Source organism: Hirundo rustica, chromosome Z (assembly GCF_015227805.2).
Source record: "Hirundo rustica isolate bHirRus1 chromosome Z, bHirRus1.pri.v3, whole genome shotgun sequence".
In the NCBI taxonomy this organism is placed as follows: domain Eukaryota; kingdom Metazoa; phylum Chordata; class Aves; order Passeriformes; family Hirundinidae; genus Hirundo; species Hirundo rustica.
The window spans coordinates 2260284-2274526 of record NC_053488.1 but is presented as its reverse complement, the minus strand read 5'-3'; the positions used below and the strand labels follow the sequence as shown (position 1 = coordinate 2274526).

At 45.3% G+C, this 14243-nt stretch overlaps 1 protein-coding gene across 1 annotated transcript in view; it reads right to left on the bottom strand.

The window, feature by feature from the left end:
- The window catches only part of LOXHD1 (lipoxygenase homology PLAT domains 1), a 76547-nt gene extending 63743 nt beyond the window's left edge, over positions 1-12804 (bottom strand). Inside the window, exons 1-8 of the mRNA XM_040089787.2 lie at positions 12702-12804; positions 11614-11768; positions 10100-10233; positions 9021-9169; positions 7577-7681; positions 6720-6848; positions 5808-5972; positions 1285-1466 (exon numbers count right to left, since the gene is read on the bottom strand). Coding sequence (XP_039945721.2) covers positions 1285-1466; positions 5808-5972; positions 6720-6848; positions 7577-7681; positions 9021-9169; positions 10100-10233; positions 11614-11768; positions 12702-12804 — 1122 coding nt within the window. The remainder of the gene's footprint in view (positions 1-1284; positions 1467-5807; positions 5973-6719; positions 6849-7576; positions 7682-9020; positions 9170-10099; positions 10234-11613; positions 11769-12701) is intronic.
- Between the last annotated feature and the right edge of the window lie 1439 nt (positions 12805-14243).

Below are 14243 nucleotides of genomic sequence, written 5' to 3'. Positions count from 1 at the left end.
GTCGTAAGATCCTCCGTGAAGCCAGTGTTGGTGTTGCAGCCAGGAAGGGAAGATAAGGACATGAAGCAGCATCAGCAGGATAAGCCAGAGCAGGTCCGCCTGTATTTTTTGCCTCTTACAAATTTTCAGCAATAGGAATATACTGTGAATAGGAATTCCTTAATACTGTGGATGTAAATGAGCTCACTCTTTGATGTGCACCGGTTTACTATTTGCATACAGTTGTGCAGACACTTCAAGAAATGCTTGGTGAGATCTTTCGAAAAGTTAGTCTGGGTTAGTCTGTAGTCACATTGTCTACAGGAAAGAAATGGTTTCTCTGCCTGAGGATACAGAAGATACATTGTGCTTCTAAGTATTGCAAACGGCAAGAGAATCACAGAATCACAGAACATCCTGAGCTGGAAGGGACCCACAGGGGTCAGAGCCCAGTCCCTGGCCCTGCACAGACACCCCAACAATCCCAGCCTGTGCATCCCTGAGAGCATTGCCCAAACCCTCCTGGAGCTCTGGCAGCCCTGGGAATGAGCCCATTCCCTGGGGAACATGGGCAGTGCCCAGCACCCTCTGGGGGAAGAATCTTCTCCTGGCACCCAACCTGAACCTCCCATTCTTGCTCTTTGCTCAAGTCCTGTCTGCTCATGAGAGTGCAGAGGTCAGCGTCTGCCCCTCCTCTTCCCCCCATGAGGATGCTGAGGACCACAATGAGCTCTCCCCTCAGTCTCCTCTTGTCCAGCTGAGCAGACCAAGTGCCCTCAGCTGCTCCTCACACAGCTTCCCCTCAATGCCCTTCACCATCCTTGTGGCTTTCTTTGGACGCTCTCTAGGAGTTTCATGCCTTTTTTATACTGTGGCACCCAAAAGTGCCCTCGGCACTCGAGGTGGGGCTGCCCCAGCCCGGAGCAGAGCAGCAGGGACTGAGGTGGGTGAGACCAGTGAGGAGCAGAGCAGTGGTGACCCATCCTGGCCACGGTTTCCACTCTCATTGTCATTTTGGAAAGGGCCTCTGGCCCCTCCCGAGCCTGGGACCACAAATCCTTGATGCCAGTGGAGGTGAGAGGAGGGAGGGGCAGGGGCTGACATGACTTTCCTCTTTCTGTACAGGGCCAGCTATGTTTTGTGACCTCCCACATCTTTCCAAGACTCATCTCAGGCATTGAAGAACTTTGGGAATTAGGCGATTAAATAAGTTTAATGGTTTTACAATGCAGGAACACAGTGGACTGAGGGAGTCTATTCCTGACTAATTCATGCTCCCCAATTCTCCCCATGCTTCCATCTTACCTCCACAATGAACTGATTCACTGAATTCCTTTCGAAATACATCCTTTGCTCTCTCTTGTTGAGGCACAGGGATTTTTGCTGAGTGCAAATCCCATCACTTCCATAAAGAACAATGAAGACATCTGCATCTGTGCCAGCTCCAAAAATATCACTGGTGTACACTGTGATCTCGTAAGGAACAACTGGTTTAGGAAATGAGAGAAAACAGAAACAAGCCAAAAGGAGTTAGGGGCCAGCATAGTAATGCTCCTAAGAAAAATATCAATGAAACAAAAAAAATGAGTTCTAAATCTCAGCAGTGAAAGAGGAGAAAGTAGCAATCACACTCTAGTGGTCAGTTAAATTATCAAGCTGGTCAGTCCTATGGGAATCCAGAGGAATTCCTTTATAAGGCAAATTGACCTTGGTATGTGTTCAAGTAATGGGTTTTCAGGTTAATCACATGACATTCAGAGTACCTGCCACCCAAAGTTACTGAAACAAGATTTACTTCAACAGCTCAAGAGTCAAAGCAAAACATGAATTCACAAATATTTGACCCTTTAGGAAGATGGAAGAAGTTAAGACCACTGGAGACAGTGAAAAATATTGGAGATAGCCTTATTGATAAAAAGTCCTGATATTTCCACTACTAAACACATGACAAAAATCCGTCACAAAGAAGTTAATAATTCCCCTGATCCATTTTTCACTTGGTACCACCTCCCCTGAAACACTGAGGCAAAGAGATTAAGTTACAACCCAAACCCTTGGTGAAATGCAGAACAGTAATGTTCAAGACCATAAACACTCCCCTGTTCTTTTCCTGTGGTTCCTCCAGAATGTCCCATGACCCCAAAATCTGATGCCTCCTTTTGTTCTGTTCTATCTTCACAGCTTCTCGGCCCCGAGTCCTGCTGGAGTATGACTCAGACTCGCTCGGGAATAAGGCTGACCCAGGAATTTGGGAACAGGGGCTCTGTTCCTGGCTCTGCTATGGATTTCCTGAATATATCCTCAGTTTTCAAGGTGAGATGGTGTTTAGCTCACAGATCAAGAAACACAGGTGAAGATGCCTGCTCATCAGACCAGTGTGTACATCTCCAGATGTAATCAATAAAGTCAGTGCAGTCTGAAGAAACACTTGATCAAGGAATGAAGGCATTTTCCTTGGGATTAGCTGAATCATTCCCCAAATCCATCTTCTGAGTGACCAAATAACCACGATGGCAATTCACACACTGCACTGTCGTGGCGTGCCATCCTCCAAACTGTATCCAGTCCCAAACTCCTTTAAACCCTTTCTGAAATCCAAACATCAGGTGAGGTCTGGGCATCACTGAGCAGCTGCAGGGACCTCTCCTGCCTCAGGAAGACACTATCCCTCAATCCCACTACCCACAAGCACAGCCTTCAACACCAGGATTCTGCCACTGCCAGTCTGCTCCTGGCCATTCCTCTCCCACACATCCCTAAAAAAGGTCCATCTTTCCCATCCTTTCCCATCCCTTGCTACAATTTTTTCAGCTGATTGTCATTCTCACCCTCCTACTCTGCCACGACTTCGGTCATTTTTTTGATCTTTACAATTCAGCAGCTGGCGCTGTGTTTCACACTCAGCATCTCCGTTAGGGGAGGGAAAATGCCCCCAGCACCACCTCTGCTACTCTTGGAGTAACTCTGATTATGCATGTAAGGGACTAATCATTCATTAAAAGCTCAGGCTCTCTAAATACAGCTCTCAGGAGGCCACAGATGAAGAAGTTTTCTTTCTACAGAGAGTCAGCCTGGAGGTACCCAACATTCCTCCTGCCCAAGCCAGTGAAATCCGCTCTGCTGTGCTGCGAGTAAAATGGAATAGCTTCTCCTAGAATGTAAGAAGTGGAGGGGAAAAAAAAAAAAAATATCCTGGATACCAAAAATCACACCCTATGCTTTATGAATTAAAAATTATCCTCTCCACTGAAGGCCGCAGCACTTGCTCTTGCTGCTTGAATATTAACATCAGCTTAGAACTGAATCAGCAAAGCAGCGCCCTAACAAGGTCACCAGCAGCACAACTTTCAGCTGTCAGATGCCCATTTCATTTACATGGCACTTTTAAAGCTGTATCCCCACAGGGATGGTTTTAATTGGACTGTGGATGACATGTTTTCATGGTGAAACAATTCTGGCATGAGTCATCATAAAACAAATCAAGCCGTTTTAGTTACCTCTGGCAAGCTGAAACCCACAGGTTAATTGTTAGGAAACCAGAACAGTGTAGTAAACAGCACAGTGGGGATGGTTCAGATGGTGAAAAAGCCTAAGCTGACAGCGGGCCTGGTGCAAACTGTTTGCTAGAGAGTTTTTCTGCTTCCAGAGGCTGGGCTGACAAAAATTGGGATAACACGAAGTGTGTGCTCAGAGGCACGGCATTGCCTGAAGCTCCTGCATCATTAAAATACTCAGAAGCATTAATAAATTATATAGCCAACATCTGCACCATAATATATCTCTTGATTGGGATAACATGGGAAAAACAGAAGAGAAGCATGTACTGAGTCTCTGGGTTATATTCACTCCTATGAAAGGTAGCACTGTATCTATTAATCAATTTATTTTTTCAGACAAAAAGGCATGGAATACCACATCCAGGTCTGGGATCCCCAAATTAAAGCTGACATGGAGCTGCAGGAGGGAGTCCATGGGAGGCCACGGAGATGCTGCCAGGGCTGGAGCCCCTCTGCTCTGGAGCCAGCCTGGCACAGCTGGGGCTGCTCAGCTGCACAAGAGAAGGCTCCAGGGAGAGCTCCGAGCCCCTGCCAGGGCCTGAAGGGGCTCCAGGAGAGCTGCAGAGGGACTGGGGACAAGGCACCCAGGGACAGCACCCAGGGAATGGCTCCCAGTGCCAGAGGGCAGGCACAGCTGGGATCCTGGGAAGGAATTGGTGGCTGGGAGGGTGTTGAGGCCCTGGCACAGGGTGCCCAGAGCAGCTGTGGCTGCCCCTGGATCCCTGGCAGTGTCCAAGGCCAGGCTGGACAGGGCTTGGAGCAGCCTGGGACAGTGGAAGGTGTCCCTGCCCCTGGCAGGGAGTGGGACTGGATAAGCTTTAAGGTCCCTTTCAATCCTGTGAATCTACTTTTTATTCCATTGGACTGACAAAATTGTGGAAGGGAGCAAAGAGACTCCTTTCTTCTGCTCCAGTGAGTTCAGATAAAAAAGGTGAAGTGTGAGAAATAAAAATACCTTGGTGAAAACATGGGGGAAGCACAAAGACATGACAGTGGCAGATCCTCTGAGAAGGAATTACTTCAGCTGACAGACTGCAGGGCAGGGGGATCTGGACATGGGAGGGATCTTCAACACGAACCACTGCCTTCGCCATAAAAAAGGGGGCAAAACAGCTGATGGCCTTCTGTGTGGTTATTCCCACACTACTTGTGAAGAAGAAAACCAGGGCAGATAAAGGGGGTTTGAGCAGCTCTAAATTTTGATGTCTAAATAAAGAACTGTAGGCACTAAGGCTTTTGATACCTTCAGTGCATACACTGGGGGTAAGATGAGAGGGGAGACAGCCTCCACGTGAAACATTTTAGCTCTTCTTATGAATGACCAAGGAAGAGCCTGTCAGGAAGTCAGCTCCCAGGTGTCAGAACTCATCCCTCATCATTGTGGCACCCAATCCAATGTAAGGAAAAGACAGTTCTGACAGTACCCTAATGGTGAGCAAAACTTATCAACCACTTGAAATGAAGAAGATCAGAGAGGGACAAGTCAAATACAACCCCAGGGCTGCACTCTGCACACTGTCAAAGATGATTAAGAGAGGGGAGCATGAGAAGGGAGAGGGCTACAATGCAGAACATTCCATTTATTTCGAGAAGACCATGTTATCTGATCCTCAGTATTCCGCAGACAGGAAAAGAAGTTTCCAGAACTAAAGAGTTTGAGTTGCCATAGCAAACATGAGCTTGTACTCAGAAGGAGCTGAGCTGGGGTAATGTTTACCCAAAACATTAATTTGGAGGGGAGTGAAGAGCAAGGGAAAAATTGGAGAACACTAAAAGAGGCAGTCTGGTGCAACACTTCTAGAATGCACCACACTAAAGAAACTCTGGGAGAGGGTCTTTCAGCAGGAGAAGGTTGTGCAGTGCCAAAGGCACTGGAAGAACTAAGACTTGGAAGCAAGACCAGTGTGTCTGCTTTGGCAACAGAAATGGCAATATTAGGATGGAGGAAGATCAAAGGGAAACTGGAAACAAGGAAGACAGCTTGGAATGAGCAGAGGACTTGGAGGGGATGGGGAAATAGGAAGAAAAAGACAATCATCCACATCCACATGACTTCTAATGATTCTCTGATTTGGCAAACATGGTAAATGTTAATCTAGAGCACCCAGGGGAATGTTCTTGTAGTAATCTGAATAGCTGACATGCAATCAACTTATAAATTTTCCAAAGCCAGTTCAAGGGAGAGGCGAAACCCATAAAACCGCATGAGATTGTGAGATTTTTATCTTCTGTAATGAGGGGCGTATCCTGGGGAAATGGCATTCTGCTCACATGGGGTGTACTCTACTGTCTGCAGTTCTGCAGGGAAGATAATTCTCTCAACGGCTCCATCATCCTCCGATTTATCCAGCCAGCGGCCGCAGGGGAACTTGAGGCACTGTCCCAGGGATGGGGCATCGATCTCCACCCATTCCAGAAACCAGCCAGTTGAATTACCTGTGGTGGAGAGATGACAGTGAATAACCCACGAAGCCTTTGCAGACAACAGCAGATGAAATCACTGCATGCCTGACCCCCGGGAAATAAATCTTTCCGTCTTTTGCCAACGGGAATGTAGAATTCACGGCGTAAATATCATTGGATGCAACTGCCCGGGATTGAGGTAAAACGCTTCACATTTCTGTGAGTGCCAGGCTAAAGACGTGCACGTGGAAATGCTAATTACTGCATCACTATTATTGACTGGCCTCTGCAATAATACAGAGCAGTCATCAACAAGCCTGTCCCTTAATGACCCATAGGGGAAGAGATCCACGCACACCTCCACTGCCTCCCTTTTTTGTAGTATATCCATGGAATTCTGTCTAAAAAGCAGCCAAGACTTGATGATCAAAATACCACCAAAAACTTTATAAAGAGGTGAGGCAAGTGTATGGGTCCCATGCAATAAAAACAAAAATGGGATTTGGTGGTATCTGTGAAATATCTCTAAAGATATGGCTGTAGAACTATAAAGAATCTTGCAGAGGGAGAGGATGCAAAGCTACCTGCAAGTTGGCACCTCTGGGCTCCTAATGTCACTTGGGAATGGAATCAGCAACAAAGACAGTACCAGCAACAGCCAAAGTGACAGCAAGGATCTGTCACCAAACGGTAAATTACATTTGGGGTCTTGGAGGTTATTTTATACAGCAGTGCTCCCAGTGCACTAGAAACACTGCATTACAAAGCAGATTATCTTACCTTTATTGTCATGGCCTATCTTGATTTTTTTCAGGTCTCCAATGTCCACAGACTCCACTGTAAACTCATCTACCTTCCCACGCTCAAATTTGTTCTTGTTAATCTTTGAGGCCTTTAGGCTGACTATCCCTGTTGTGGCGATGCAAAAGGACATTGTTCAGCATGTGAAACAAATCCTCTGGGAATGTCAACAGTGGAAAGAGGGAAGGGGCTAAAATGCAAAAACTGGCTTTTCATCTCAAGACCCGAGCTTTGTCCCCCACCCTGCTCTGATCCCAAGTCTGTATCAACACCCAAAATATACAGAATCCCTCCCTTGGATGATCCTCTGGCAGCGCCACAGGGACGATGTTGTCGTGCTGTGCTCGCAGTTAAGAAATCGGCGCTACCCATCAGTTCCCTCTCACTCTCACAGGCATCCCAGGCACTGCACACACGGCTCGGCTGCTTCCAAGAGGATTTGCTCATCAGCTGATTAAATACTTCTGGGCCACTCAAAGAGTGGCAGAGGAGGGTTGGGTTTCAGGAGCATGCTGATTCATTGCTGAGGAAAGCAAATCATCCAGCGCATTCACTGCTCGATAATGTAGTCCCAGTCAACTGTGCTGTTTCTATAATTGAAATTAAAACCTTTAGATCAGCAGCTGGTGCAAATCAGCATCGCAAAGTTTGGCAGTGATTTACAGCAGCTGGTGCCGTGCTCCGGGTTACCACAATGTGTGCGCTGACAGCGGGAACATGAAGTTGCGCTGAAAGGACTGAGAGACGGGTGTTGAGGAAATGAAAAGAAGCCATGACCTGTCTTTTCGGGTATCAGGCAGCGAGTTGCTACCCTTTCCCACCATTTGAAGCCATACCTGTGTCGTCTTTACTTCCATAGAGTATGATGAAAACGTTGGCATCTGTCCCAGCATTCTTCTTGTCCCCTGTTTTCACTTTCACTGTGTATGTTGTTGATTTAGCTGCCAGAGAAAATATCTTGATTTAAGGGTGTGAAGTCTGACCAGGAGTTAACTCTACTTTTCCTCGCATAAATTTGTGCTTGGTTTGAGTTTTGTTTTTGTCTGATCACAACCATGCTGTAATCTCTGATTCCTGTCCTAGGCTCCGGTAGCCCTTGAGGTGAGCTGGGTTATCTGGTTCCAGAATCTTCTACTGCTCCAGTCACTCAGCACATTGCCTGCATATCCAGGCTTTCCCACTGGCTTCCTGGGAGCCTCTAACCCACCTCAAAGCTGCCTCTGACTGTAATATTTCACTTCAAAAATCCACACATGTAAAATTTCACTTCAAAAATCCACACACTCTCCCCCCGCGCCCTTATTTCATTGGCATCAAATAATACATGTACATATAACACATAACCAAAAAGTGTGTATGCTGTCATATACAGTTCATATTCACAAACACACCTCTCAGAACAGCATCAGTAGGGATGATTCTACTGCACCACCATAGAGAAATTGCAGTAAACTCATAAAAAAATCTAATGGAAAAGTCTGATATGATCTTCACTCTGCTGCTATAACCTCAAGATTTCCAAAATGGAATATTTCCTCCCTAGCTGGACATCTTCTTTCAAGATGTTGGTCAACCAGCATGACCTTCTGAACCAAAGGGATAAACACTTTGTGGAGGTTTTTTTCCACTATGCAGCTTGCAGAAATTATTCATGTATTCAAAAGCATCTGAGGGGGAGATAGGGGAGAGTTCAAAACCTTTCACTGGTTCTGAAGCCAGTGAGGGTGTTGAGCACTCAGCACCTTGCAGGATCAGACCCAGGAATGTGTCACTGCTCTGTGGTTACCATGCAAATCTGTTCATAAGTGAGGCAAAGTTATTTTGGAGAACAACAGAGAGAAGCAGCAAGATGGTGAGTGAGATGAATTTAGGTCCCTTCTCTTTCTCTGGGCATGTTTTCTCTCTGCTCAGTTTCATGTTGGAACATTTAACCATTACAGTCCATGATGTGAAATGAGTGAGATTTATTCCTTAGACATTAGCAACAAATATGCATTTCCGTTCAAAAATGATGACTGAACATAGTACCCATCTTCCTAGCTTTGTCACTTTGGGTCATATCCTGTGAGATGATTAAATAAAAGATGAGGAGGGTCCACTCCTCAGAGTCTGACACACGCTTGACACTTCATTCACACCTGAAAATTTAATTTGGGGGCAAAATTACTCTCAGGCCAGTAACTGCTACTGCTAGCTGCTAATGCCCTCAGCAGCACCAACAACCTGGTTCCTTTCCAACCCCACGCTGGAAGAAACACAAGGCCAACATATATATTCCACCTTTCTGTTCCAGGCCCAAAGTTGCAGGAGACTGGCCATCATTTTCCGAATCTTTCTTCACAAATGCTTCGTCCACTGGGACCAGCTCCCTGGCAATCTGACCATCGTCCTCCTCGACTGCCAACCACCTCTGGCACGGAAAGTAGTACCTACAAAATGACAGCAGCACCCGGTGCTTACACAGGAGTTCACAGGCTCTAACAACATAAACAAGCACAGATCAGAGGCTACTTGAAGGAAAAAAAAAAAAACAACAAAAAACAACAGGACTACTCGAAGCTGAGCAGTACGTCTGTTTTCATCCTCGAGATCTGGTGTTGTGGGAACTAAGTCCATAAATAGGTTAGGCAGCACATACTACTAAGTGCTGTTTCTGGGCTGCCATCTCCACATGGTTGATTCATTTTGATTTCAGTCCCAGAAAGGGTTCAGTAACTTGAAGGAACCTCCAGTCTCCCAGGCATTTTGTGTTCATGAAGACTGGACATATCTTGTGGTTAAGAGTGGTCCCACCCATCAGAGCACTGTGCAATTTCTAAGCATGCGATTTCCAGCAAGTTCCAGCTCAAAGGCAAGCCCATATTTCAGGTTTTAAGCAGCCCGTTCTTTGCTCACCCAGATGTCTGTGGAAGTCATGAGAATTTGCTTAGATCAGAGCTTGCTTTTGGCCCAGACCTTTCTATTAAGTACAAAAAGCAAACAAAATGTGAGCTGAGAGACTTCCAAAGTGGGGCCTAGAGGGGAAATGCTTGAATGCGGCTTCCGCTCTAGGAGGGAGAGATGAGCCCATCCCAGGAGAAACGGAAAAAAGCTGAGGCTCCATTCCAAACACTGCTGGTTCCCAAATTACAGAGGTGCTGGGACAGCAAAACCCACCCACAGGTACCCCAGAATGGTCCCACGCTCTGTTTCGTGTCCCAGTGACCACGAGGCTCCCAAAGGATGCCCATTCCCTTCGAGCTGGTGAGGAGCTGCAACGATGCCCTTCTGCATCTCCTCTGCCTCCCCACAGCTCTGCAGGGCCCTGAGAAGGTGGCCCCTTTCCTGAGCACATGAAAAGGGGGTAACAGGCTCCTCACGTGGTGCTCTCTTTGAGGTCAATAATCTCTACCCTCTCCAGGAACCAGCTGGGGCTAGCACCAGAGTTGTCGTGGCGGATCCGCAGCTTCTTCAGCTCGCCCAGGTCAATGGCTTTGATGCTGAACACATCGACCTGCACAGGAGGCAAGAGGCAAACGGCTGTGTTTCCAAGAAAGAGGGGAGGAAAGGCAGTAAATGGCCAAGGGTAATCCTTTTCACCATTAAGAAACAGCAATTTGTAAGTTCTCTTTGTACTCTTTGTGTGGGTGTACAAAAATAACTACCCAGCTCTGAGGTCTCCCATTAACACTCATGTTTGGCTCCCACAAGGCAGTAATAGCCTTGGAGCTGCTCACCCCTTCACTCCTCTTTACCTCCTCCCGGTTCCAGCTTCCTGCAAGTTTAACTCCTCTCTGCTAAATATCATTCCTTTCAGGCTTAGTATTTTCCCACAGATTGAATCTGGAACCGAAAAAAACCCACGTTGGCTCCGTGGAAATTCTCCTGCACACCTCTGTGTAGAATCTTGGAATATCCAGGGTTGGAAGGGATCCACAAGGACCACAGGCTCCAACTCCTGGCTCTGCACAAGACAGCCCCAAAATACAGCCCATATGCTTTATTTCAAATATTTCAGAATTTCTTCCTTTTGTCATTTGCCACAGCCAAGAGGATCATTTATTAACTGTGTTAGTGTGACAGGATGGTCCTTGTTATCATAACAGTTTAAACATCTTAATGTGATTAATCTGTTGGTAGACTTTGGGTTTGCACTCCCAAGGGTAAGGAGCATTATATTTGCAGCTTGGAGCTCTTCCCACTGAATGAAGAACCATGTGCAGGTTGCAGTTTCACCAGTGCCAAGCTCATAAATCACAGCTAACAGCTTATTTAACAACCTTAGGGCTTTTTTTTTTTTTTTTTTTTTTTTTTTTAGGGTTGCAAGTTTTCCTTTTGTTTCTATAATGTTTTCTTCTTCGGAATTATTCCTTGAAAAACTCCTGGCTCTAACAGTAGCTTGGTAATTGTTCATAAACTTTTCATTACAAATACTCAACATACAAGAGATGATCTTCAATTGGATTGGATTATAACGTAATTACAGCACACTGTGTAATATTGCTTTTATGCCCTGCCTGGTTGGGAAGAACATTTAGAATAGTATTTGCATCTAAATGTCTATGTGCTTAAACTGCCTCAAAAATACTCTCCAATATTAATTTAAAGTTTGCAAATTTCAAATTTTAATTTTCCTGAAAGGAAGCACTGTTACCAGAATGCTTACAGGAAGCAGACTAGGAAAATGGCTCCAGCATGGAATTGGTGTTCAGCTTATTACTCAAATGAATCTCCCCTGGGAAATGTTTTGAGGCATTTTGCTTTATATAATACAGTTCAGGAATAAAACACGTTTTACAGAAGTGAGAAGAAACTGTATTGAGCGGCCAGCGTGTCAGCTGAGAGAACCCTGCCAGCCTCCTTCTCGCTTGAGTGAGTGGAGTTCATGCATTACCTGTCCTTTCTCAAACTTGTTGAGGTTATTTGACCTTTTCAGCTGGCGCTCACCCGTGTCTCCTCTCTCCACGCCGTAGATGCTCAAGAAGACATTAGCATCTGTCCCAGCCCCCCACACGGTCCCGGTGAGAACGTGGACCTCATACGTATTTTCTGCAAGTGAAATTGCAGAGGCAGGTCAGAAGGACCCTGGGGATGGATGTATTTCATCAAATCCGTGGCTCACTGCAGAAGGGTGTAACCCCCGAAGTGCCAGCACGGAAAGAGTTTGACTGGAGTTTGTTGGCATCTGTCTTAAAACGTGAGCAGCTCTGTCTTCCTCCAGCCCTTCTCCTTGGCCATAACAACTTGGTAAACTCTCAGCCACAGTGGGTAACCTCTGGGACTCTTGATCCAAGTGCCCCAGGCTGCTGTAATAAGTTAGCTGGGACTCTATTTTCTTTATTCGTGAAAAGTTAATTTTTATTTACTTAACTTTTTATACAGTTTTTACAGACTTTGTGTGCAACACGTATTGGCTGGTAGTTTTCTTACTACTTAATTTATTGGTCAGAAGGCAATTTGTGCTAAGATTTAGGTTGTTTTTAATATATGTATATATATTTAATGGGTTCTCATGGAATAAATCTAATTGTTTATTCAGATGTACCCATTTTTCAACCTAAGAATAGGTTGTTTTGTTGATGAACCTTTCATACCAAGACTATTTTCACATGGGAACTTGCAAATTACTTAGCTGCACTTTAGAGGAAATGACAGGCTAGCCATCAATTTAACAGAGCAGGCCTGATTTTATGAGGCTTTTCTTTTGTGATTCTTCTACCTGTCTGTCACATCAGATGACCTTTGATGAATCCTATAGAAATCCTTTAGGATATTCCAATTTCAGGCTGTTTCCTCCACGTTCTGCCCTAGTTTATCCACCATCCCCTTCCTCCCTAGCTTGATCCACCACAGATAAGAGTGCGTGCCTGGGTGGTTGTGGGGGATAAATGGTCCTGCCAAGCAGCACAGTGTGGTTATCATCCTTCATGCAGAGGCTGCATACACACACACACACACACACACATTCCCTCTGGTATTTACCCTCCAGGTCAGATTCTCCATCAGGCACCAGCTCCACCACCAGCTCCTTATCCCCTTCGTCCTTAGCCAGCCAGCGATGTGCCACAAATGTATAGACATCCATTCCTTCTTCCTCCCTGGTCTCCTCCTCCTCCTCCTCCTCATCTGACTTCTTTTTCTTCTTCTTCTTTTTGTCAGACTCCTTTGTCTTGGCGGCCAGGCGCTTCAGCGTGACGCTTTCCAGGAACCAGCCATCCCCAATGCCCGTCCCGTCGTGGCCTATCCGAATCTTATAAATCTTGCCAACATCTGCAGCCTCTCTCTGCCACCAAGGAGAAGTCAACACCCAGGGGGGATAGAAGACAATTTCATAAAGCTCTTTCTTAAAAAATGAGAAGCATGGGCTCTATCACACAAAATATCTAAGCAAGGATAAGAACAGTTTCTTAATGCAAGTTTAAAGTTGTTTTTTTCCTTCATGCTTTAGTATTTCATACCTTCCATTACCACATCTCATCTGATTGGATTAAACTGAATACATTCGGAGCAGCCATGGTGAGGAGAGGAGCTAAATCCATATTTATTTGGCTCTCTACTTCCTCATTGCTCTCCTTACCTGCAACGTCTCTGCATTGTCACTAAAGATGAATATATGATAATATCACACCAGGCTTTTTGCAGATTCTCAGCCCATGAGGCGTTTTGAAAATTAATAATAAGATGCCTTTCATGCTCAGCACAGGATATGAACCCAGCAAGAAGCAATAATGGTGCAGTGAAAAGGCAGTTAACTCATATAACCCGATCTCTGACACAGGCGGTGGGTCTGGAGTGCCCTTCTCCTTCCTTCTCCTCTGGAAAAGTAGAGAAGTGTTTTCTCGCTTTGCTGGTGAGCAGAGGGGATACAATCATTAGTGGTTACGGTTGCTTCAATGGCAGAAGATTGATCAGTAAGAAGACTTACATCCCTCTAGTCAGCACAGCAGACACAAAACCTTCTTGGTTTAGATTATCTCTCCGGATTACTCCCTAATGAAGTTGGATTGAAGATTTTACTCCACACAATCCTTCAACAACCCATGACTTGTTCCTGATGATTGCTTACACCGTTATCCAGTGTTTATGTTATAAAACTTGCAAACATTTGCTTCAGGCTGAAATCTGGCACTCGGAATGTAAGGTTTTAGTCTAGAAGCGTTTTGTAGATTAAAACAAAATCAATTGCACACAAGATGCTTATCAGAAAACTAAAATTGATCCCGCTGTCCTGACATAAAGAATGTATCTTTCCTTACACAGCTTTACCCTTAGATTTACTGTAATCATCCTGCATGCCTTGTCCATGACTGATGGCATTTCCTATTATCATGTAGCTCACAGAATCTTACTTTTGCCCGTGTCTTTTTGTAAACATTCATATAGTGAAAAAGATAGACGATCTATTTAGTAATGCTCTGGAGCTTCTGTCTTGTATGCTTATAAAAAATCAGAGAAATGGGCATAATTTTCAAATCTGGCAATAAATACCAGAGAGAGGATTTAAGCAAAGATATGTAAACAGAA